General features: G+C 40.1%; 1 protein-coding gene across 2 annotated transcripts in view; it reads right to left on the reverse strand.

The window, feature by feature from the left end:
• ABHD3 (abhydrolase domain containing 3, phospholipase) overlaps nucleotides 1-26,944 on the reverse strand; it is a 56,518-nt gene that overhangs the window by 22,864 nt on the left and 6,710 nt on the right. The window contains exons 2-5 of one of the 2 annotated variants that reach the window (XM_017657471.3): nucleotides 22,760-23,418; nucleotides 22,043-22,206; nucleotides 20,808-20,990; nucleotides 6,768-6,813 (exon numbers count right to left, since the gene is read on the reverse strand). In XM_017657471.3, the coding sequence (XP_017512960.3) occupies nucleotides 6,768-6,813; nucleotides 20,808-20,990; nucleotides 22,043-22,206; nucleotides 22,760-22,906 (540 nt within the window). In that variant the 5' untranslated portion in view covers nucleotides 22,907-23,418. The other variant, XM_073212876.1, reaches the window with a different exon arrangement.

The following is a 26,944-nucleotide window of genomic DNA, read 5'->3' on the forward strand; positions in this document are numbered from 1 at the left end:
CTTTTTCATGAACATATCTCCTTGGGCAAGGGAAACAAAAGCAAAAATGAACAAGTGGGACTACATCAAACTAAAAAGCTCTGTACAGCAAAGGACACCATCAGCAGAATAAAAAGGCATCATACAGTATGGGTCAATATATTCATAAATATCATATCCGATAAGGGGTTGACATCCAAAATATATAAAGAGCTGACACACCTCAACACCCAAAAAGCAAATAACCTGATTAAAAAATGGGCAGAGGATATGAACAGAAACTTCTCCAAAGAAGAAATTCAGATGGCCAATAGACATATGAAAGGATGCTCCACATCATTAGTCATCAGAGAAATGCAAATTAAATCACAATGAGACAACACTTCACACCAGTTAGGATGGCCAATATCCAAAAGACAAACAACAAATGCTGGCGAGGATGTGGAGAAAGGAGAACCCTGCTACACTGCTGGTGGGAATGTAAATTAATTCAACCATTGTAGAAAGCAGTGTGGAGTTTCCTCAAAAAACTAAAAATAGAAATACCATTTGACCCAGGAAGTCCACTCTTAGGAATTTACCCTAAGAATGCAGCAGCCCAGTTTGAAAAAGACATATGCACCCCTATGTTTATCACAGCACTATTTACAATAGCCAAGAAATGGAAGCAACCTAAGCATCCATCAGTAGATGAATGGATAAAGAAGATGTGGTACATATATACAATGGAATATTATTCAGCTATAAGAAGAAAACAAATCCTACCATTTGCAACAACATGGATGGAGCTAGTGAGAATTATGCTCAGTGAAATAAGCCAGGTGGAGAAATACAAGTACCAAATTATTTCACTCATCTGTGGAGCCTAAGAAAGAAGCAAAAACTGAAGGAACAAAATAGCAGCAGACTCACAGAACCCAAGAATGGACTAATGGTTACCTAAGGGAAAGGGGCTGAGGAGGCTGGGTGGGAATGGGGATAAGGGGATTAAGGAGTATTATGATTAGTGCACATAATATAGGGGGAGCACGAGGAAGGAATTATAGCACAGAGAAGACAAGTAATGACTCCATATCATTTTACTATGCTGATAGACAGTAACTGTAATGAGGCATGTAGTGGGGACTTGATAATAGGGGGAAATGCAGTAACCACAATGTTGCTCATGTGAAACCTGAGCATAAGATTGTATATCAATGATACCTTAATAAAATAAAAATAAATAAAATGAATAAATAAATAAATGTAGAGAATCATACAGTGCTTCATGTAGCCTACTTACAACAAGTGACTGGACCTATCAGTGTTAGGAGAAAACTCTAAAGGATTCAGTGCATTCATACCCACATCTGGCTCATGAACTTTCCCAGGTCGTTCTGATGGGGGTAGAGGGAGGAGTGAGAGGTTATTTTTGGAGCATTCAGAGAAGGGCAGACTTGGGTGGAACACAGAGGTGTTTCTAGAAAGGTACTGGATATGGGAAAGAGAGTGACTGAAGGTACAAGTTTGACAACTGAACTGGGCCCTGGCTGGCCAGTGCCCTTCGTGCTTCTTCTCCCTCAGGCCATGGAGGAAGGTCCTGAATCCTTTCTGAATGTCCCTTGAGAAAGGCTCCTGAGGGGGAAAGAGCCTTACATCCCTCCAAACCCATTAGCTTCCATGGAAAAGCTAAGGTGGAAGAGCAGATTTCTCTGGATCTGAGTCTTAAATTAACCACCCATTATCTGAGGCTGAGGCAAGATCTGAAAACCCTCTTTATCTCTATCCTCAGATTTTCAGCCAAACTTGACTTCAAGCCAGTGCTGAAAAGCAAACACATTCAACAGGACACTCTAAATTTCTGCCCTAAAACCACGCAGCAGCTTTATGACCTCAGGCCTGTCACCCCACTTCTCCAGAGGCCTCCTCATCTGTCCAGTGAGGTCTGGGGTCTTAGAGGATCTCTGAAGCAGAGCTACTCAAAGTAGCAATCCAGGATGGAAGACGGTGCTGGCCTCAGACCTGAATCAGGCAAGCTGCTTCTCTCACCAGGAGGGAACTGCTGTGAGAAACAACATGTATCAGCTCACCTCCACAGTGGGCTTGGCCCTGACCTTGGTTTGCCTTTCATGGAAGCCCCTCATCTTCCCAGGGACTGGTATTGGATAGTCTGAGAAGTGGAAGCTGATCCACAAACCACACTTGAAAAGTATCTTCCGCTTTCAGCTCCCACTGTAGCCTCCCTTACCTGCTGAACCAGCTCTGATTTGCATGGAAAGCACCAGGAGGTTTTTCCTTTAAATGGCTTTACATACCAGACAATTCACCTATTTAACAGGTATAGTTTGTTCATGGTTTTTAGTATATTCAGAGTTACTCAACCACCACTACAATTTTTTGAACATTTTCAGCATGCCAAAAAGAACCCCCCTACTATGAGCAGCCACCCTCCCTCCCTGAGCTTATGGCAACCACTAATCTTCTTTCTTTCCATCTCTAGAGATTTGCCTGTTCTTAATATTTAATAGAAATGAAATTATACAATATGTGCTCTTTTGTGACTGGCTTCTTTCACTTAGCATAATGTTTTCAAGGTTTATCCGTGTTGTAGCATGTATCAATACTTCATCCATTTTTAAATAAAGCTGAATAATATTCCGTGATATGAATATATCACATTTTATTTATCCACCTGTACACTGATGGAAATTTGGGTTCTTTCTACTTTTGGTTAATATGAATAATGCTGCTATAAATATCTGTGTGCAAGTTATTGTATGAACATTATGTTTTCATGTCTTTTGGGTATAAACACAGGAGTGTAATTGCTGGCTCATACAGTAACTTTAGGTTTAACTTTTGAGAAACTGCCAGACTATTTCCCAAAATGTCTAGGAGAGTCTTCTTCTCACAGGTGTAGAGACACAGACATCTATATGATCCTATAACCAAAAAGGGCCACTATATAGCTTTCAAAAAACTCAATTTTGGTTTTGTAAATTATCATTCCTAAACTCAGCTGAAAACATGATACTTCACAAAGTAATCAGTAATACTGGGGAGTTTGTTGATAACCTGGATTCCTATCCTTGAAAACCGATCTGCGGGGAGAAGAAAAGGTACCATCTACTCTAAGGGCTCCAAGCACCCTGTAAGAATACCTGAGGATCAGTCTACTGAGACTAGGACTATCTGTCTCCCACAGCTAACAGCCCCAGGGAGGGCAATGTGCAGGCTTCTCATTTCCTAGTACCTTTCCCTCAGTCCTTCAATGACTAACTGGAATGAGGACAATATGGTGGAAACTTTTCACTTTCGTATTCTTCTTTGCAGGAGCCATAGTAATCCCTATGAATTTTAAGTATATCACCAGCATATTTCAGCAAACCTTTTATTATTGCATTTCTTCCACTCCTAGGAGAATTACTTACCCTACATTCCATTTCACCTTTGCTAACTCTTTGGGGTTAATTTCAGTTAGAGACAGTTCCTCCGTATTCGATATTTGCTGATTCATCTCTGGTTCATTTTTATGCCTACTGTAAGGTCTTACTCTGGGTTTGAGCTACATTAAATCCTTTCTGGAACAAGGTGAGGTATAAATGAACAGAGTTCCTCTAGTCTAAAACAGTGATTCTTCATACTTCAAAGGCAGAAGAAGGATTACCAAAGGATTTAAATATCAAAGCTACCTCTAATAATCAATATTGGCATCTTATTTTTGTGATGCATAAATGTCCAAGAAGTATATACTAAAGTGTAATTAATTTACTCCCTTAAATTTCATTTTGAAAGCAGTTGTTCTAAAAGGATATAATCATAATTACATTTTGGTCATTTTACATCCTATCCTTTCTTAGATCACAGTAGCTTTATGATAGACATTTGCTGGGGGTACTAGTTCATTAGAATTCAACTCTGTGCCCTGTATTATGCCAAAGACCGAGCCACTCTTATCCTCTCATTTAGAACTCAATGAATTCTTTAAATTAAAAAAAAAAGGTTTATCTATATACTATCCCTTTGTAAGAACTCAGACTGTTCTTGGAGATTTTTCAAAAATCCAAATAAAGATTACGGCTAAAAGTTACTGGATTGCTGCACTCTTTCTCTTTTTATTACAATTTTTAAAATTAAGGTATTATTGATACACACTCTTATGAAAGTTTCACATGAAAAACAATGTGGTTACTACATTCACCCATATTATCGAGTCCCCCCCCTACCCCATTGCAGTCACTCACTGTCCATCAGTGTAGTAAGACTGCTGCATTCTTTCAAAGTAAATTTCCTATTAACTTTAAATGCTAAGGGTAGATTTTTCAAACTTCTTCCTCCTCTTTTCCTCTATTTCCTCTTCCTTCTTATTTGTTGTGTTCTAAAATCCTATTCACAGACCTCTCCCTTTTGCTCTACAAACTACCCCTAAGCCATATAAGCCACTTGTGCACTGACAATCTGTTTCTATATAGCCTGTACATCTTTCCTGAGGGCCAGCCTACTATATCCAACTGTTTACTAGAAATTTCCACCTGGATGATCTAAAAGCACCCTAAACATCTAAAACTGAATTTACTTTTTATTACACCAAAATCTCTAAATGCTCCTAAATTTCCAATTTCAGCAAATATCAGCACCTTTTATCAGTCAGCCAAGTTAGAAACATCAACCTCGACTCTCCTCTCTTCATTTCCCACAATACAATTAATATTATGCTTTCTGCCCTGTGAATCTCTCACTTTTGTCTCTCCTCTTCCTCCCTCCTACCACTGCTTTTGAACTCTGGGTAGGTCTATAGTAATTACTTTCTGACTGGCCTCCCAGCCTCCAGCATCCTTCCCCTCCACCACTTTTTTAGACATTGCTACCATGGTTCGCTTTCTAAAACACGAACATGATCAGATTATTTTATATGTCAGTTATACCTCAATAAAGCTGAATATTTTTTAAATGTCAGTGGTTCAATATTAGGTTCTTTGGGGGTTCTACAAATGACTCTTCAAAATCTGGCGCTACCCTTCTAGGAGAATAGCTGTCATTTCTTGAACAATGAGAAGGAGTACAGCTTAATGGTCAAGAACATAAGTACACAGTCATACTACTGAATATTGATTCTGAACTTCTTGGCTAGCATACATTCTTAACCTATTTGTGCCTCATTTTCTTCAACTGGAAAATGGGGATGATGGTGGCTACACTTATCTAAATCACTGGGCTATTTCTATTGCTGAACATCAAGTATGAAAAGACTTAAGGATATGTTCTAAGGACTCAATAAACATCATCATCATTATCCCTCTAGAAATAAGCACTTGCTGCTCCATGCTCTTTAATACCTTGCTCTTTATGCTGAGAAAGCCCCTCTACCCTTCTCCTGTTTCAATATCACAGCCTTCAAAATCCAACTGAAATTTATCTCCACTATGACGTTCTCCCACCTCCCCCAGGCAGTTAGTTACTCCTTCACTTTTACGCACTTTTATACAAGACTTAATAAATCTTCCTGTGGTTTTACTTAGCACTGTATTACATATATTTTTATGTATCTGATCTCTCCTGCAACTTAAGTTAAAGCTGCTAAGGGTTCGGGTTGTATCTAATGATGTGTACATTCCTCACCCTATTACTTTGTACAGTGGCTGATTTAATAAGCACACAGCACAGCTTTGCTGAATGAACAGACCTTTGTCCCTCACTTTATGGGACCTAATGGACTTTACTCTGTAGCATGTTATTTTCTTGAGAGGCTCAGTCCATGTCTTCTCCATCTTTTTGTCCTTGGCCACAGGGAGAGATTCAAATCTTTCCTTTTACAGTACCTACCATCTGTCTACAAGATTTTGAAAGGGCTGGACAAAATAAGGAAATGTGAACCTTCACATCAAAATCTTTTTTATGAGACACTTGAGTAAGACCATAAATACTTTATAACTTAGCTTTTGAAATCATATTGATATTAATTCTTTCCAGGACTGAAGTCACTGTAAAGGAAAGTGCAAGAGTTCTTTTTTTTAGCCCGAGTTTTCATAAAGTACCAACATCAATCACATGATTGTAAATTTTTATTTCCAGTGTGACTTATTTATAGTCTTAATATCATTCTTTATCAATGACTCAAAAAAAAGTTTTTCGACTGTGGTAGAATTTTATTTGACCAACTAAAGTGGGGAAGGACTAACAGTTTGAAAGGCTTCAAGAAAATTTCAGTGATAATAATATTTCTCATTCCAACTTACATATTTAACATCAGACCGAGTGATTTTCTAAGTGAGAACTTCTAGCAAAAACTGTAGAGGTTAGAGGGGGAAAAAGCTGATTTAAATAAAAGGATTTAAATAATATTTCTTCTATGTAAACTTTGGCTGGCAGATAGGCATATAACATGTAGTCAATCCATTTCATAACAAAAGTAAATTTTTCAACTGGAAAAAAGTATCACTGTACTGGTTACTTTGTTTTATACCAGTTAATTTTAAAGAAATGTGCTTTGCATTAAAAATGATGTAGGTAAGTATCTACTGATGTTAAAATATAGTAAGTACAAAAGTCACCAAATAGAACCTGAGTTTTTATAAAGATAGAAATATATTACATATATTTTATTTATGATCTGGATGTACATAGACTAAGGGGTTCCCTTGTATAATTGTGGCTCTTGTAAATCTTTTTTTTTTTGCTTATCTGTATTTTTTCATAATGAACTTATATTGTTTATATGTTATTTTAAATAAAGAATACACTTTTTGTTATAAAACTGGAAATGATTCATTTAAAAATCAAGTTTTTGTCATTAATTTAAATTTACTTACCAAGAGATTCTCCCCTGCCACTCCTCTGTTGTTAAAAACCACACATCTAAAAACCAGAAAAGTAATGTTTGTTATTTTTACATGTGATTCTTGCTCATAACATAATATTAAAATCATCTTAGTGGCACTGTTTTAGAGCACTAAAAGATTTTTAAAAATCTGTTTCACAGACATGAGAATTTCATCTAAATGTACTAAAACACATCTCCAGTTCTCTAAATTCAACATGTGGGTTCAAATTAGAAAATTGTATATTAAGTTTTCCTACCAAAAGCAGAATTTTTACAACCTCTTCCTATTCCAAATGTATCAGTCTCCAAAATAATTCTAAATACAAGTCAAATTTAAATGTTTTGCCTCAAATTAAAAAAAATTACACCTGAAACCAATATAATATTGTGTATCAACTATATTTCAATTTAAAAAAAGTCCTCTACCTATTCTATTTGTAACATTAATAAGTATCTACTCCTATCTCAGAAACAGCTCTTGTTCCCTCAATGCTCAGCAAATCTGGAGACCAGAATTTTCCCTGAGGTGCAAATGTTACCACAGGTAGAGGTGTATGGAGGCTGGCGCCTGAGCTGGGAGGATAGGCCCCACTTTGCTACTGCTTGCTGTTCAGTTGACTTAGGGGAGGAAAGACTGTGTTTTCTATCATCCTGTTTGCTTTTCTTGGATCAACAGGCTTAGAGGAGTGTTGGCTCATGGTAAGCACACAACAAAAGTTAGCTATTAGTAGCAACGGGAGTTGTAGCACCATGCTAGCTTTAAAGTCATTCTGCATTTAAAATATTTAACTTTCAGTCAACCATAACCCCACATATGTATTTTTTTGCCATCCTCAAAGAAGTCTTGACTTGTGTCTGCGAGGGTTCTCTCTGACTTAATGAACCTATATTCATGTCAATTAAAATCCATTGGTTTTTGTCTCTTTATGCATTCGATCAATCAAGGCCATGTAAGGTTCTAATTCCCTTCTTTCAGGTGCTGCTGATCACCGCGCGGGTTCTAAGTGTGGGGGCCCAGCCTACGGCCGAGGCTGAGCCCCACTCCAGCTGGACAATGCCCTAAAGATGGCGCCTGCTTCCCTGTTGGGGATTGGCCCAGCAGACTTCCGTACCTGTGCACAGCTCGTGCTGCCCGCTTAGAGTGGCGCGTGACACCTATCCGCTTAAAGGTCACGCATGATACTGTCCCGGATTCGTTGGGTGACTGAATATAAGGGAGCCCGCCGGGAGGGAGGAGAGCTGCCCAACAACTGCTGTAACCGCCGTGAGAGATTAGACAATAAAGCCTAGAGAAGAATCAAGATCTTGGGCGTGTTGCCTCGGCCCCTGAAGGGTCACGACAAGTGGTGCCGAACCCCGGGAATCGCTAAACCTCGTCGCGACCTGATCCGCTGACCCTGGTGAACGTCGCTGGACGCCGTTCGGTCGGCTGGCCAGACCGGGAGAGGGAACCGAGGAGGGTGAGTGGATCGGCGAGTAAACTGAAAGTATACGTGGCAGGGCAGACGGCAGGCAGTTGCGGTGGGTGTTTATGTGTAGTGTGTGTGTCCTGTTAGTGTTTGTGACATTGTTTATTATAATATATGGAATGAGGAGGCGCCAGTGAAGGTTCGCAGAGCGGCGACGAAATCAAAAGGTTCGCAGAGTGGCGACGAAATCAAAAGGTTTGCAGAGTGGCGACGAAATCAAAAGCTTCGCGGAATTAGCGACGTAGTCCATCTAAATCATAACTAGGATACTTCCCCCTTTAGAGAGAGGATGGGGACGGAGGACCAGGATTGGGTTTTTCTTCGGGGCCACTGAGGGAAAACAGCCTAAAAAGGCCTGTGTGGGTACCTCAGTGGCCCCTCACCAAAGAAAAGAAGGAAGCAGCCCACACTTTAGTACAAGAACAGATAGCAGCTGGTCACCTCCAGCCCTCTACCTCGCCATGGAACACACCTATTTTTGTAATTAGGAAAAAGTCTGGCAAGTGGAGATTATCAAAGACTATTTCTTCTCCATCCCGCTTCACCCCAGAGACTGTCAAAGGTTTATTGCCACAGGGCATGGCTAATAGCCCCACCATGTGTATGTAAAGAAGGCCTTACAAACTGTCAGGAAACAGTTTCCCCTGATAATCATCTATCATTATATGGATGACATCCTTTTGTGTCATGAGAACAGCAGGGAGCTAGAGACAACCCTCAGGGTCAGGGTATGGTGGAACGCACCCACCTCACCCTCAAGAATACCTTATATAAACAAAAAGGGGGAATAGGAGAAGACTTTAGATCCCCCAGAGACAAATTAAACATCATATTATTCATTTTAAACTTTTTAACACTGGACAAAAATGGCCGCAGTGCAGCAGAGTGGCACAGCCAACAATCCAATCCAAAACACATGCCTAAAGTTTTGTGGAAGGATGTGTTGGAAGGAACATGGAAAGGCCCGGACCCAGTGATAATCTGGACCCGAGGCTCGGTTTGTGTTTTTCCACAGGACCAGCAGAACCCTGTTTGGGTGCCTGAACGTCTGATACGCAGAGTGGAAAACCCCGGAGCGGAGGTACAAGATGATCGCACTGCTTCTGCTCCTGCCGTGGATCCTACAGCAGGCGACGGCGGAGCCGAGAATGCTGTGGGGAGTGGTGAAGGCATGGCCTCTGCCACTCCCGGTACAAGAGAGACTTCGGCATCTCTGCAGCCATTGCCTTGGTAAGATCGGGAGCTGCGCATATCAACCTAAGACAGGGCGCAGACCTAAGCTGTCTGTTGCCTGAGGACGGGTAAGAATGCCGCAGACTCCGGACGACCTAAGACAGGCATGATCCCGACAGCCCTTTGGTTATAAAACAATAAAGGGGGAGATGTGGGGGCCCAGCCTACGGCCGAGGCTGAGCCCCACTCCAGCTGGACAATGCCCTAAAGATGGCGCCTGCTTCCCTGTTGGGGATTGGCCCAGCAGACTTCCGTACCTGTGCACAGCTCGTGCTGCCCGCTTAGAGTGGCGCGTGACACCTATCCGCTTAAAGGTCACGCATGATACTGTCCTGGATTCGTTGGGTGACTGAATATAAGGGAGCCCGCCAGGAGGGAGGAGAGCTGCCCGACAACTGCTGTAACCGCCGTGAGAGATTAGACAATAAAGCCTAGAGAAGAATCAAGATCTTGGGCGTGTTGCTTCGGTCCTTGAAGGGTCGCGACACTAAGCACAGATGAACTGACTGCTCTACAGAACATTTACAACTCCCTACTTTCCTCTCAGCGGGGCTAGATTTCATTGTGGTATTCGGGATATGTTTTTGCAAAAGAATTCTTTCTTGCATCTGAAAGGTCATATAGAGAATTTTATTAGGCTCAGTTGAAAGAACAGAAATGTTTAAAAATCACAGAAATCTAATTTAAGAAAAGCTAGAAATGTATTTTATTGGTAGTCATAAAAGATCCTAAATATACTCTAAAAACATGCAGAAAAGTTGGAGTAGGGTCAGTTAGTCCTTAATCTTTACTTGCTAAAAAGAATGACAAGACAGACTAGACAAAAACAAAATTTAAGTAAGTTACTTGTGTTTATTTGCATAAGCACCTAAGTTACACAGGAATCAGGGCTAAAATTCACTGTGACCTTGAACCTTGAACCTCCTAGTCATTCAGAAAAGTACCACTTTTAGAGTGCAAGCACAGAGGGTAAAAAATGGCTTCTGGGGCAAAATATCAGCATGTGACCTGCCATGAGATAAGGGAACACAACCAATGAGGGGAAAGAAAAATATCTGCAAACTCATGAAAAAGCAGCCTGTACATCTGGGATTTTCTTCCAAACCAGACTGGGACATTTGCACTCTCCTTCAGGCAATTTTGAAAAGTGTTTCACAGCTTTAGCGTCTCCTGCTAGAGGAGGGATCGTACTGACCTCTCCATAGGCCTTTATTCCTGACAATGTTCAATAATAGCAGTCATTACTGTATATAAATCTAGCCTTGGAAATGGGGCAGAAAGATGAAGAATGAGGAAGCCAAGCAGCTACAGAGGAGGGCAGGATGAGGGCTGCCATTCTCCCCACTTTTCCTACCCCACGTGGTGACAAGTAACCGCTCCAGTCAGTGACAAGCAATCGACTTCTTCCACTTAATTCCTTTGTGGCACTGACAGTCATCGGGTAATACTTCCCACGTAAAGCTAAAAGAGCTGGTTGTGAAACAGCTCTTAATCCTAAGGTATTTGCTCAGCCTCTATTAACATTGTAACAGCCCTCGGCAAATAATTTTTACAATTTCTCCCAGTTTAAAAGGGTATGAAAATGAGGAAAATTGTTCTGCAAAACTTATTTTTCCTACATATTTTAACTTTTTATAACAGGGAAAATATAAATAAAGACAAACACCAAATAAAGAATAAATCTGGTATTAAGAACTTTGTTGTGACCACAGAATATGTTAATCAGGGAAGCAGATGAGCCTCCTATAATGAAGGTTAAATAAAGGGCAGAGAGCCACACACAGCACAGGACGCCTCAAACTTTAGCATCAGGGACATTTTGGATAATTCTTTGAGTGGAGACTGTCTATAGATAGATATCTTGGTTGCAAACCAATTTCACAGTGAGATGGACCACAGAGTCTTAAATCTGTTCAAGCCCAGTGATGTACCAGAATGAAGGGATTTTTATCAAATGACCTTAAATATTTTCCAGTTCTAAGATTCCACAAGTCTTTGAGTCTAAGACTAGAAATAATGATCAACAATGGGGGGATAAGAGGAACATTCAGAGATCACTACATTGATTTCATATAATAATAACAACAGACAACATTTTTACTACTTGCCAGATCAAGGCACTTTACATGAATATTAATATTAGAATGACTCATTCATTAAAAAATGTCTTAAACAGTCTACTTACTGAACTAAAGATTGGGATGGAGCTTATAGGAGAAAAATGAATTAAAACTTTAAGGTTCCTGGCCACAAACAGAATACAAACTAGTTAGGTTGAAAAGAAATGTATCATGTTTCTAATTGCGTGAGTTTGACAGAAGTGTTACCACAAGGCAGTATATTATTCAACGTTCAAAGAGTGGTATAAATAATAAGCCTTATGAGGTTAGGATGAGAAAAACTGATTAGGAAAGGATTCATGGAAAAGTCAGACAGATCTTATACAAGGCTTGGAAAATGGTAAAGATTTCAACAGAAGGAAAGTGTGGGATATAATATGAATTCAGGGGAGCAATGTGAGCAAAGATATAAGGTAGGAATGAGCAAAATTTTCTGAGGGATGAGAAAATAGATCACCTTAGCTGAAACATGGCTACATGTAGGATAATGATAGAAAGTAAGGATGGAAAAATACATTAGGACCAAAACAGGCATAGGGTTGTGAATGCCAGGTTAAGAAAAGATGACAAGGAAGTTCTGCTTCAATAAATGTCAGACTAGATCCTATTGGGCCAGCCCTTCCATAGAAATATCTATAGACTCTTGATGACTTATAAGGGCAATGGAGAACAACCAAAACAGGCAGAGAAACTGAATGGGAGTTGACACATGGAAGAAAAAATGTCATTGGGCAAACTTCCTGTTTGTACAGCTTTTTGCTTGAGGTATAGCACCATTTGGGATTTTTCAATTATGCATAAAAGTCAGAAATGCTCAGTCTCATGGGCTTGGAAAACCAGAAAACAGAATCTGGTACAACTACAGCAGTGAGAAAATTAAGGGGAAATCTAACACAGAAAAGAGAGACTCAGAGGGAGTGTCTTAAATTCTGGACAAAAACTGGGCCCAGAGATCTGTCTATGCCTTCCTTTATATATATGTGAGTCAGATTTCAAATAGTCCAGTAGGGATAAAAAACTGAACAGAGATTTCAGTTGCTGACTACTATAGAGGAGACAGAGTTTGAAGTCTGAGGTTAGTCAAGCTATTTGCCTGATAAAACAAATAAACAAAAAAAAAATCAGAACTCTCTGGAAAAATATAACAGAATCCATAGTCTCTACAATGTATCATTCAAACTGTCCAGAACACAATTCAAAATTACCAGACCAAGAAGAAACAAGAAAATATGAAGTACACTCAAGAGATAAGATAATCAATGTAGCTGACACTGATATGGTCCAGGTATTAGAATCAATAGGTAAGTATTTAAAGCAGCTATTATAACTATGCTCAAAACATATAGAAAAATTGGCTTGTAATGAATTTAAAAAATAGGAAGTCTCAGTAGAGAAATAAAACCTATTAAAAATAGATTGGAAAAATACATGATATGAAATAAAAAATTCACTGGATTTTCAATCTGTGTTTCCAAACTAAAGATGAGAAAGAAAAAAAGATTGAAAAAAGTGAATAGGAGCTGACTGATTTGTGGGACATTATCAAAAGATCTAACATACATGTAATTGTGATCCCAGGAGAGGAAAGAGGGAATGGGACAGAAAAATTTCAAAGAAATAATGGCCAAAATTTTTCCAAATTTAGTAAAATGGTACAAAACTCAGAGACTCAGAAAGACAAGAAAGGTAGTAGGCAACTAGAGGAACAAAAAACCCCAGAAAACAAACACTAAAATGGTAAACCTACAATATTCTACCATATCAGTGATTATATCAAATATAAATGGACTAAAAACTCTAATTAAAAGGCATAAATTGTCAGACTGGATATAAAAGCAAGATACTTTTCCATCTAAAAACAATACACTTTAAATATAGAGATGTAGATACTTTGAAAGTTAAAGTATGAAAAAAGGTATACCATGTAAATGGTAAGTATAAGAAGGCTGGAACGGCTGGAGTAATATCAGATAAACATCACAACCAGAGATAAAGAAGGACATTTCATAATGTTGAAAGAGTTAATTTGTAGGGAGACTAACAATTATAAATGAATATGTGACTAATAACAGAGCTTTCAAATACATGAAAAATTGTAAAAATTTGACAGAATTAAATAGGGAAGTAGAAAATCCAGTCATAGTTGATTTTTAACATCCTTCTATCAATGAGACAAAAAAATCTAATAAAGATACAAACAGTCTGAACACTATCAAATAACCTTAATCTAATTTACATTTATGTAACATTACATCCAACAGCATAACATATAGTCTTTAAAAAATAAATAGCACCTGAACATTTCCAACCTTACTAAAATCATAAAGGTATTAAAATATATGAACATAATTCATGTGCCTTTTTCTAGAATGTGAAACATTAGAAATCACATACAATAACTGACCAGAATATATTGCTGATTGTATTACATCCCCAACTCCTGATTATCACATGGTAATGGAGAATAGCGAAAGTTAATTCATAATTTAAGAACCTCATTCTCTTGTTTCAACTCTTCCTTACAAAATCTATTCTCTGAATAGGAAACATGGCTTGGTTGCTTGTCATGTCTTGAGTTTCCCTGATAAAACTGAGTCCTATGATATTACAGGTCTACATTATCCTGATAGGCAACAATCAAGGGATTTGAGGAGCCAGTTTTCCCAAACTAAGAGCCTGAGACACCCAAGATCTGAAAAAAGTAGTAAAGAAGGGCTTTCAAGAATAATGAACATTTCAAAGAGCCTAGCAGAAATCATATATTTATCTGTCTCAAGGCTGTACAGTTGAATCTTAGCCTTGTCAGACACTAACTACCTAATTGTGGTGAAAAGTACTGAACGACAGTGGTTTTGGTTGATAAAATGGAGATAATAATATATATCTTGGAATTGGGTAAATATTACATATGATAATTTATGTGTGGTACATAGTATGGTGCCCATGATGTGGCAGGCACTCAACAAAGCTAAATTTAATTTTACATAGTAAACTAAAATGACAATTCTGGTTTTTGCTTGCCAATCATAAACTCTTAAGTGGCCCTATTATTTTTTTAAAAAGCCAACAAGTTAATATTTAATTAATGCCATTTATTTTTTAAGCATAATATTTCAAAACCAGTGACCCCAAGGGTGAAAAAGAGTCAGAATATCCTTAATAGGAAGAAGCTGAAAATCTTATACAACTAGCATCAAGCATTCCCTTTCAACAATCTCTTATAACATTTCATGGATATCTTTTTTTTTCCTATTAGCTCTCTCATTTTCCCTAAAATTTACTTAGCTCCTTTCCAATGTTCTCATATTTCATTAGACTCATTTGCATTCTAGCTGGGTCTCTTTGGTATTTCTTTATATTCTGTCGACTAAAGACCCAGTCGAAATACCCTACAGACTATTTAAAATAATCACCAACAGTGTTCTACATGTATTGCATAAATTAATAGGAGTCATTCAGTATTATATGGCAACTTTGCTACCCAAAACCAAGTCAGAGACAGGTATGTGTTCTATGCCATAGATTCCAGAGATCACTCCATCTTAGCAAGACATGACCTTCCTTCTTCCGTACCACCCATTACCTGGCTAGCCACACTTCTGTCTCTGAACCCTTCTGAGATAGTTTCTTGCCTGGTAATAAGGCATAGGTAATAAGTACCTCATTTCATTTGACTGGACTAAAAGAATGGGGCTCTTCCCTAAACCAGACAATGGCCGGATTCACTCCTATAAGTTTCATAGCCAGTACTTCTAAAAAATATTCCTCATGAGCCTACAGTCTTCACATACAGTACATGCAATCCTCACAATTCTTGAGATACAGGCAGATTTACAGATTAGAAAACAGGTACAGAGCAATTAATAACCGGTCCATGGATACACAAGTAGTGTGTGACTGAGCTGGGATCTGAATCTGGGCAGATCTGACTCAGTGATCCACTTAGCCACCTCACCATGTTGCCCCATGCTATCTAAACTAGCAATATTAAAGTCTCTTTATCCAAAGAAGATGGGTTCTCTGAACACAAAGTGCCCTTTGCGTTGCATGTCAGCTCTGAAAAAAAGAACTTTGTCTCTGAAAGTCTGTTAATTGAGGTATCATTTTATAGTGGAACATCTAACAATTAGTTCCCTAGAGAACAGGACTGCCTGTCAGTATCCCCTGTAACTTTTTCCAGAAATACTATTATCATTAAGTAAGCTAAGTTCTTCATTCAGTGCTTTCTAATAGGTACTATTTCATCTAGCCAGTTTCATGAATGATCAGTTAACTGATTCATTCTCAAAACTTTAAAAACCAAATTATTTTAACAAGCAAAAAATGATAAAAATACTTTTAGAGAAGAACATTCTGGGGTTACTTTAAAGTAACTTCTTATCTGAGATACTGCTTTTAGATTGGGGAGTAGTCCGAACTCACCCTTTTGTTTCACTGCCTGAGTTACCTTCTTCCCTCAGGAAAAGTTTGTAGATTATCCCCGGGCCATGGGAAAGCTAAATGTCTCCTAAAGTGTAGTATCCATGGGTGCTACTTCTTCTCAATCAAACACACTTGGGCCCAAACTCCAAGCTGGTGAGTGCCAGAACATTTAAAAGTCGTCAAATTTTAATCATTTTTAAATCATCTACCACTTCAGGTCTTTCTCAAAATTATAAATAATGGACAATGACATCCTTGCCACCAATAGGTGGGCTCTGCCGCGAAGGATAGAAGATCTTCAGCCTGTCAAATCACATTCAACAATCAGTGCTTTCTGTATGTAGTTAACAAAATGTGGCAAAGAAAAAAAATTTCTTGAAACAAATGCTTACAATCTTGAAAATCCCTCAACTGATCTTTTTTGCCGTCTTCAAATGCTCCTGTTTCTCTCCTTCCTCTGTCAAGTTTAACAAATGTGTGCTCCATGCCTGCTCTTGTTTTCTGAAGTCGTTTTAGCCCCCAGCAGTTGGGCTTCCTCACTGCTGTACTGAATCATTTCAAATTTTGCTTTATCTGTCCTCATTCTCTTTACCCTTCACTTGCATCTGATAGTGCTGACTTACTCCTTTCCTCTAATATGTCTCCCTTGGTTTCTGATATTCCAGAATCCTGGAACTTGCAATACTGACCACTTAGTGCTAGAGGCTGCCAGTTATCTCCCAATATGCATCCTCTTCCTCTGTAACAGAATCCCTCAATTTCACTTGGGTACAATGCTGCCCCAAATTTCAAGCCTCCCTTGCAGCTAAAAGGGAGCAGGCCTATGTGATATTAGCAAAAGTGGTGTGTAAATTTGCTGGGAAGTATCCCTAAGGAGGATGGTGCATTCTCTAGACTCCTTTTTACTCCTTCTTGGGTGTTGGAATGCAGATGTGATAGTCTTTGGATCTAGGTCAGCTATGGGTAATGAAGCAACATGATAAAAGAAACTTTGTTTCCCAATACTACAGAGGCCCAGTCTACCTTCTTGGATTTTTACACTAGGGAGAAATTTGTATCTTGTTTGATCTTGTATCTTGAAACTTGTATCTTGTCTGTCATTTGCATGCCTTTTTTGCCTACTACTGCATAGTCTTTGTCACTTCAACTAGACCGTATGCTCTTTGGGAATATATGTTCTGACACTGTTACTTTACAGTACTGAAATACTTAATGACTGACCTAGATTTAAATGGACTTATTACAAAATTCTGGATGGGTCACTCTTTTTAATATTAGTTGGGGGGTTGTAATAAAGTGGTAGATGAAAGCTCTCAGTAAAAGAGGTCAAAGTAAAAGAAGATTTGGATATTCTCAGAGTTACTGTCTTTCTCCCTGACTTTAGGTGTAGTGCTGGAAACTAATTCAGAGAATGGGAAAAATACTTAAGAAAACAGGATAAAATTTAGGTATATAAAATACTATCTATAACATAGTGTTATTGAATAGAAATTAAAAAAAAAAGAAATCTTAAATGAATGGATAAGATTTCTAACTACTTTGTCAATCATATGGGTATAACTTATCAGAGGGAACCACCTTTTCTCCAGTCTTCTGGTTTCTATGAGGAGAGCTTCTCTCTAAATACACTCCTGACCTCCTGGCCTTCCTCATTTTACTTGTTCTCCAGGAGATGGAGGACTTATCTGATCAATACAATTTGGAAGAACGACTGAGGCTGTCTGGCTGAGTAATTCTCTTCTCTTGGGGGCAAGTTTATCCAGGGAGTACACATTGCACTTTGTCATTGAAGATGGACAGTGTAGACACAGACCAAGTAGTCCCCTTTCAATTCTATTTGCCTTTGACTTCTTAGTGAGGTCTTTGCTCACAATTATCTTAAATAAGCATTAGCTTAGTTTCCAACCCATTCATTATTAATTTTGAATAAGTGAAGCTTAACAGAAAAGTTTTGTGTCTGTTAGTTTTCAGGTAGAATAAAGAAATGTGTTTAACAGCAACAATGATTTCATTTGTCCCTTATGTTCCATTTGTTCATGTGCCAGGAGTTAGGTTCCCTCTCATGTGCATATTCCATCAGTAAAGCATCAACAGTTCCCTTACCCAATTCATAACCTTCCTCACACATCCAGGATTTACACAAGGTAATAACTAAGGCCCAAAGGCAAGGGCACTCCCAGGATACTGGGCTGTTCATATTGCCTATGAAACTCTGTTGCATAAAAGACATAAGAGTATCCAAGCATTCCTTCAAGGTCACTAGATGATTCACACTTCTCAAAAGGTAGGTTTGCCTGTATTTGCTCTTTAAATTGTAAAAACTGTTCTGCTTTGATCAGGGGACAGAAGATCTGGGAAGAAAGATATAAACATTTCTAAAGACCTACTTTGCTCAGGGTAGTAAACCAAGTACTATATACATTCTAATTCATTTAAACTCTCTGTAATCAATGAGAAATTGTGATTGGAGAAGTTAAAAATTAATTGTCCAGGTTTACTCAGCAAGTGGCAGTTCCAACAGTGGAACTTCAAAGCCTGTGTACATTCCCCCACATTTCACAGCCTTCCACAAGTTCTATGACCTGCACAAGCCTATGCTACAGTGTCGATTATTTAGATCTATTTTGCAACCTAAGGACACAAACCAGTCTTGTGCCAAAGTCCAGATCCATTTTTTACCTCAGTGGTCTTTGAAACCACCTGGGTGTCCGTGTTAGACTGTAAAAATGTTTTGTACTCTTCCTATCAAGAGGTGGAGTCTTTTGCCCTACCCTTTGACTCTGGGCTAAACATGGACTTCTTTGACTAGACTGTGGCAGAAGCAACATTATGAGAGTTCTCAGCTTGGGCCTCAAGAAGACTTGCAGCTTTCACTTTGCATTCTTGGAAGCCTCTGTCACCAGATAAACAAGGTCAGGGCGACCGTGATAGCGGATGAGAGATTACATGGAACTGAAATTGAGTCACTGAGGCATCCCTGCTGATGGCTCCCAACCTGACTGGAGAGACTACAAATGCATGAATCATCCCAGCTGAGCTCAGCTCAAATTGCTGACCCACTGACCAGTGAGCAGAATGGTTGTTGTTTTTAGCCATTACATTTTGGAATAGTTTGTTAAACAGTGAAAACTAACTGATATAACCTCTCCAACATACATTCAGAGATTTCTTTCAGTTAAACATAAATGGAAATAGGCCTAAATGTCATTAAAAAGTTTATTGTACATTGCTTATTCATGTATTTTGCTACCTTCAAGCCCAGTCTGATTCAGGGTTAGAGTTTCATAAACCCAATAAACTGGATCTTCAAGCAGCTGACAGTGAACTGTTCCAGGCTTCCCCACTCTTAGGCTCTTTGTGGCAAGGACAACTTCTCATAACTCTTTGTATCTCCTTGTAATACTTAGTGCAAACCTTTATTATATCATACATTCTCAATAAAATTTTTAAATCAATAGAAGAGATTTTAACCCTTAAGGAAGCTAGAATCTTTTAACAGCTTGAAGCACAGTATAAGAACAGCCACGGTAATAAAACTGGGCAACTTTTACAAGTGATGGAAGAAAGCCACGTATACTAGCAACTTCAGGGCTTAAGAGCTTCAGCCCTTGAGTTTCAACTACATTGTACTTTCTAAGTCTTAGGAGACAGTTCAGGCCAAATACAGAATCAGAAATTAAAATGTGTACAAAAGGCTTATAATCTGTACTTTTTGAGCATGACTAAGTTTTAGCAAAAAGCTGGAATCAAGCCTCACATATAACTGGATGGTGCTTAACAAAATAATGATGAATTCCTGCTATTGCTTAGTGCAAATTTCAGTTGAACCATAATTCTGGACACTATATCAAAGCTTCTGAGAGACTGTCACTTCATGGACAAAAATAGGCTTTATCTGTAAGAGATCTGAGTTAACTAATTAAATTGAATTAGCTCTTATAGTATTTTCTTCTTTATATCAAACTGTTTTTATTAATATAAACACAACATCAGTTTAACACACAAACAAGCATTTCAAGTTTAACAAAAGATACAACTCTACTTTAAATGCAACTCCATTGTTCCATTACAGTAATTACCATCAGCTAAAAAAGACTGTGATACAAAAAAGCAGGATCTTTCACAATGACTCTGCTTTCAGATTTTAGAGCTGAACCTGAAACAAAGTTGCTAAGCCACTTGGAAAAAATAAATTGTGCCTGGTGACTGAGTTGAATAATGGTTACTGAAGTGCTGTGGCATCATCAACTAGACACTGCCTTTGTGTACCTGCAGATGGAGATGGACAGAAGAGGCATGAATCCCGTTTGGATAAGTAAGGGTGGCCTACAAGCTGATTCTGAATATTTTTTATACTTGGGAGCTGAGCCAATGAGATAAGATTAGTGGTTCTAGGGCCAAAATATGGAGTGTGATAATGAAGGCCACTGTGTACTCTCTCAGGGGCTTGGAATTGCTATTCCCCACAGAATTCCCTTCAACGGGACCTGTGTTTCTCACACCTAGGTTCCATGTTAATTCCTAGGTGATTCTAATTTCATTCATTCATTTAACCAAATTCTGCTGAATGCTTACTATGCTAAATGCTATTTCCTGTGAGATGATTCAGTAAGGCAAATACTCCTGAAAAAAATAGGAAAAGAAGGAAGCGGAGATAAATAATAATTTAGGGATAGTCTAATCTGTGCAAGAAATAACAAGTATTTCTGAAACAAACATGTAGGTATATTTGTGCTTCAGTCAGAATGAACTAAGTGAAAAACAGAAAAAATCTTTCACTGGTACCTGTATCCCAATTCTTCACTAAGATGGATCATATGAAGGATATAGGATTCCTTGCTTGTTCCAGTGAGTCCAGGCAACAATAAGATAGTAGGTCGGGTCCTGACATCCATATAACACTTACTGTTATCATTATCAAACCAGTCCAGGGAAATCTGCCCTCCATCTGCAGTTTTAATAAGTTCACTGAAAGAAATAATTCAAGAGAATTAGTAAATTCTTCAGTTTCATGTCTTAATATGAGTGTCTTAATTCTATAAATATGTGACATTATTTGGTCATCTAAAAATAACTTTTTTTTCAGCGTTTGCTAACATACAAAATGAAATCACTTTCTTTAATAATAAGAATGTATGAAATTAGTACCATGAAGAAATCCCAGCAACACCAGTAAGAGGTAGCATGTAAGAATGAATGTCAAAGTACTTCAAATATTTATCTTAATCATTTCCTCATTACTCTAAAATACCCAGCATTTACCTCTTATTTGACTGAGGTGATCCAAATAATTCATCAGGGAATTATAAATAAGTAAAATGCAGACTTGGTCCTGGTCTGGCTCTTTGACTCAATAATGCAGTCTCCCCAAAGAATGTATTACAAAATTTGCTTCTGAAATATTTTAAAGTACTTCTTCCAGATCATCCATGAATGTATAGAATTTTCCCAAGTAGTTTAAGTTCCAAGCAACAAAAGCAACTCCAGAAGGACTAGATGACTCAGGGAAATTAATAGTAGGCACCATTTAAATCTGGCTACTGATACATTCTGGACAATATATTTGACACCTTAAGGACATTATCATCAAGAATCCATTTGCTTATTAATATGAAGTTCTGTCACAGGGGTCCATCACACAAAATCCAAATTAGTTGTCATCTTTCTGACCCCCACCCCCACCCTGGAATCGATGAACTGGTGCTCATCACCAAAGGACGTAGGTCCTCAGGTACAGATGCATGACAAACTGGAAAGGAGTACTCCCAATCACTTCTCTAGAAATGAACCATTTAACTCAGGGCACCCTCCTGTCCCCCTAGAAAAGGTTAAAGGAGATACCAGAATGTTTTCCTGCAGCTGGGTGTATATATGTGTGTGGGGAGGAACCTACCTTCCATTTTCCTTTCCCCCTTACTTTTCTATACACCTACTAAATTGGAGGTTCTATTAATCAAGAACTGTCAGGGTGCAAAAAACTGTGATTTTGAGGAAATGACCGAAAATGGAAATTTACTTACTTCCTGTACTGCACTGGGGGCTTGGAAGTGATGAAAGGTCTCAGCAGTGTCTGTCCTCGACTCTCCCAGCACCAGACCGTCGGGTAGTACGTTTCTGTCACCACGGGACAGCGGTCCCGAAGGAAGCGGCTGAAACTCTCACCCCCCGTCACTAACTGCGGCTTCTGCGGGGAAAGCCAGTATCAGGGCAAAGCCCAGGACAGAGCAAAGTTTCCGCCAACCGTACAGCAGAACGCGCACAGCCTCGTCCCCCCCGCGCGCGCGCACGCGCTCCCTCGGATTTCATCTTCTGGAAGCCTGATGCAAATAATTCAGTCTCACCGGACGTAGAGAGGTTATCAGACCCCAGGGAAAGGCGAGCGTTGAGATAAAGGGAGTCATTCTCAGAAGGGCTAGAGTCTGGCCGAGCAGCAGCGCCGGGTTAGCGGATGGTGACAGGGCAGCGCCACCCGCGCCGAGATCAGCAGGGTCCGGGCTGCGGTTCGAGGACCCGGGCCGGACGCTCAGGCAGGCGGGCAGGGGCTGGGGGGCTTTCCCGCGCGCGCTCAAAGGTCGCCGCTCAGATGTCGGGGAAAGGGCGACGGTTCAGGACAGCATGCTCGCCTCCAGGACGGCCACCCGCCCCTGCCAGCCACAGCTCCGGCTTCGCTCACCGCTGTCGCTCCCTGCAAAGCAGCCCGCGGCCCTGCGCTTGGCCCGCGCCGTCCCCCCGCTCACCTTGGCGATGCTGCTCAGGTAGTAGCAGGCGTAAGCGACGCTGAAGCCCAGGATCAGGGATAAGCCCACTCCCGAGCCGAAGAACCCGACCCGGACTTGGTGCTCCAGGTAGAGGAAGAGCTCCCGGGAGAGCATCTGTAAGTTCATGGCCACGCGCTGCCCCACAGGGGAGCGCGCCGCGCAGCTCCTGCGCCGGGAGTCCGGCCAGCCCCGGAGCGAGCGAACGCGGGAGCCGCGCCGGCCCAGCCCGGGAGCCTCGACCCGAGAGTCTCCGGCCGGGCAAAGCGCGGCTTCCGCTAATGGGCGCGGCCCAGAGGCCCGGGAGGCGTGGCCTGGCCCGCTGGACGGTGCCGGCTCCTCCCCGGCCTCCTCGGAGCCGTCCCCACCGCTAGCCACTTAGGAACCTTTCGGAGGCGCGGTTCCAGGCGTGGCCGTCCGGCAGAGGGGCGGACAGGGGCGTCTGGCCGGGTCTCAGCTAGTTGAACCCCAGTAGTGTGGAGAGAGCAGGCGCTCAGTTCGGAGAAGGAAATGGACCTGGCAGCGTGGGTTCAGGTTCTGGGGCCGGTGCCTGCTCTTGTGACCTTGAACGATTTCTCAGGGCGGTGGGTCTCCGTTAATTCTTCCTGTGAACTAACGGCTAGGGTGCTGGGGTAGTGTGCCTGGGATTTAAAGATTTGGAGAGTTAATGCCAAAGATATGTTAGGAGAATGCACTACGTGGTAAAAAAAAAACTAACATTTCACATCCCTTGAGAAATTGTGTTGCCTTCTTGACTATCAAATGAGAAAAATTACAAACATTCAACAGTGAGGAAATTCATACTTGAATTAAAATAGTCTCTTAATCCTTTTAGAAACTAAGTATGCCTTAAATGAAATGAGGTCACTGAAAATACAGTTGCCCCTTGAACAGGCTGGGGTTAGGGGCTCTGGCACAAGGAAGAAAACCCCCTTTTAATTTTTGACTCGCCTAAACTTAATTACTAATAGCCGACTGTTGACTGGAATCCTTACTTATAAACAGTGGATTAACACATTTTGTATAGGTGCTATATACTGTATTCTTGCAATACAGTAAGCTAGAAAAAAAAATGGTTTTTCAAACTGATGCAAATCTCAAAAAATTTTTTCAATATATTTACTGAAAGAAATCTGCATGCAAGCAATCCTGTACAATTTCAACCAGTGTAGTTTAAGGGTCCACTGCTAATGAGAAGACCAGGAATAGGCCCTGGGATTCCAAACTTTTTAAAGCCTATTTGTGGATCATTAGTGCTTTAAACTTAGACATACAGAAATTCACCATTACCTAATACAGGAATAAGAAACCATTTATGAATTAGGTTCTTCTGGGCTTATTTATGGCAACATGACTAATGCCAGGAGATACAGGCATCTGAAGGGTAGGAAGACTTAGTCTGTTATTATGAACTTCTCCCACCAAGAGGTAACAAGAGTGGCAAGACTTAAACAGGGGAAAGGAAAAGGAAAAGAGCCACATAGACTTGGAAAAATTTCACAGGACTGTAAATTAATTATATACATTAGTAATAGGGAAATGAGATGGGCCAGAAGTAAGCAATTTCTTTGACTTTGATTTTGGTCATTGCAACTTGATGGTTACCAGTGCCTAGAATAATTCAGATGCCTGCCATGAGTCTGCTTAAAAAACTTTTTTTCACTTGTAGAGTAATAATTTTTGCTATGAAAAAATGTTGGGATGACTAAATGAAATGATGTATGTGTTAGCCTGCCCCTGAGCATAAATAATTCTCTTTCTTTCCATGGCCTTGTCACTTGAGCACACCCTGAACACACAAATGCACATGCTGGTTGCCATACTTGATACTTCATACACAGCATTCTCCCCACCCTTTTTTTATTAAGCTATTATTGATATACACTCTTATGAAGGTTTTACGTGAAAAAACAATGTGGTTACTACATTCACCCATGCTATTGTGTTATATGCAGCATTCTTTATAATGCCTATACCTACCTTCTGCCCTGCCTACCAGTATATACATGTATATTTCATTCTGCTTAAATTTAAAGTGAAAATATCATAAAGTAGGATATTTCATAGGCATCAGGTATATAAAAAGACATATTGACCTGAATGGAGTAAACTCAGAACTCATCTACCGAATGTGGGCAAAACGTTTCACTCTCTCAGAACCTAGATTCCTTGTCTATGAAATAAGATGATTGAGATGGCAGATGTTGAACTTTCTTTCCTGAAGGACATTCACAGTCTTCCTAAATGCATAAATGATTACTTCCAATTTAGATGAGGAAATGAGAGCTCAGACCCTAACTTGTCCTCCCAGTGATCTCTTTCTCCTGGGGTTCATGCTTTTGTATAACCCCATTCCCCTGAGTGCATGTAGGACATGTGACTTAGTTCTAAACAATAGAATATAGTAAAAGTGATGGGATGTTACCAGTCCTATGATTACAATATGTTATATAACTCTAACTTGGCAGATTGGAGCTAAAGTTTCTCCTGCTGTCTTGAGGAACCCAACAGTCATATGGATTGCCCATGAAGAGAGCTACATAGCAGGGAACTAGCTATGACTTCTAACACTTGTGGGTGGCTTATAGCTGGCAATGAGCAGAAAGATGGGGTACCCTCAGTCCTACAACTTCAAGGAAATGAATTCTGCCAAAACCCTGAATGAGTTTGGAAGCAGATTCTTCTTCAGTGAAGCCTCCAGATGAAAATATAACCTGGCCAATATCTTGACTGCAGCTTTGTGAGAGCCTGAGCAGAGGGGCCATCTAAGTTGTGCTTTGAACCCTGACCCACAGAAACTGTTAGCTAATAAACATGTATTGCTTTAAGCTGCTAAGTTTATGGTAATTTGTTATACAGCAATAGAAAACTAAAAGAGAGGGAGAGATTTAAAGATGGTGGCATGAGAGGTGAGACAGAAAACTCCTCACAAACCACATATAATATGGAAATATAGCAAATATATCTAATCCTAAAAGAGCAACAGGAAAGAAGGCTGCGGCGGACTGCTTACATCTGGATAAACCAGCAGACCTCAAGGAAAAGGGTAAAGTACCAAAGCTGTAATCTGGAGGGACCCAAGCAATTCTCCCACCCCAGCTCACCAGAGGGAGGAAGAGAACTGGAGTGGGGAGGGGGTGGAGGCCTAGGACTGTTGAACACCCAGCCCTGGAGATCTGCTCTGGGAGCATGAACCTATATTATGTGGTGCTCTGGAGATTAGTGGGGTAGGAAAGCTAAGGCAGGCAGAATACTTGGACAAACTGAGATTTCAGCCACTTGTGGAAAACATGTATCTACAACTGGCCACTCTGGGAGAAAAGAAATGTCAGTACTCTGAGAGAATTCCTAACAGCAAGAGGGCTGCTAAAGGGGTAAGGACTGCACAGAGCTTGCTGCTCAGGAGAAAGGACAGGTAGACAAAATTGTCTGGGCGCACTCTGCTCAGCAGGTTGGGAAATTTCAGGAGCTTCAGGTGCTCCATCCCCCTGGCTGGCTACACAGTTTTGAGGCCCCCTACTGCAATATGCAGCCTGCTGTGCTTTCATCCCAATCCCAGCTGGCACCAGCTCCAAAATCAGCTGCCCCTGCCGTTGCAACAGGCCAGCTAGAGGGCAGTCCTGCCTATAGCAGCTACAAGTGAAAGCATAGAGGCTCCTCCCTGCACGCTCGGCCCACTGGCCCTGGCAGTGGAGGCAAGTACTGCAGCAGGAAGCAGAAAAGAGCTTTTTCCTCCACATAGGCACCAGCAGCGCTCGCCTGCAACCCCTGCTATCGGTCCATGGGCTGACCAGCTCCAGAGATTAGAAATTATGGGCACTAGAGGGTGCAACCTACAAATATGAAATGTCAAAGGAATCTGGTTTAAACCAAAATCCCACAAACACCAGAAAGAGGCCAAGTGAAACTGAACTCATTACTCTTTCTGAAAGAGATTTCAAAATAAAAATCATAAACATGCTCATGGAGCTACAGAAAAATATTTGACAACTCAGGGAGTAATTCCGGAATGAGATACAAATGTCAAATAATTCATTATCTAAAATGAAACATAAAATGAGGGATTTAAAAGCAGAATAGATGAAGTACAGGAGACAGTAAATGAAATATAAACTAGAGAACAGAATACAAAGAAGCTGAGGCACAGAGAGAAAAAAGAATCTCTAG

Source organism: Manis javanica, chromosome 9, assembly GCF_040802235.1.
Source record: "Manis javanica isolate MJ-LG chromosome 9, MJ_LKY, whole genome shotgun sequence".
NCBI classification, from domain to species: domain Eukaryota; kingdom Metazoa; phylum Chordata; class Mammalia; order Pholidota; family Manidae; genus Manis; species Manis javanica.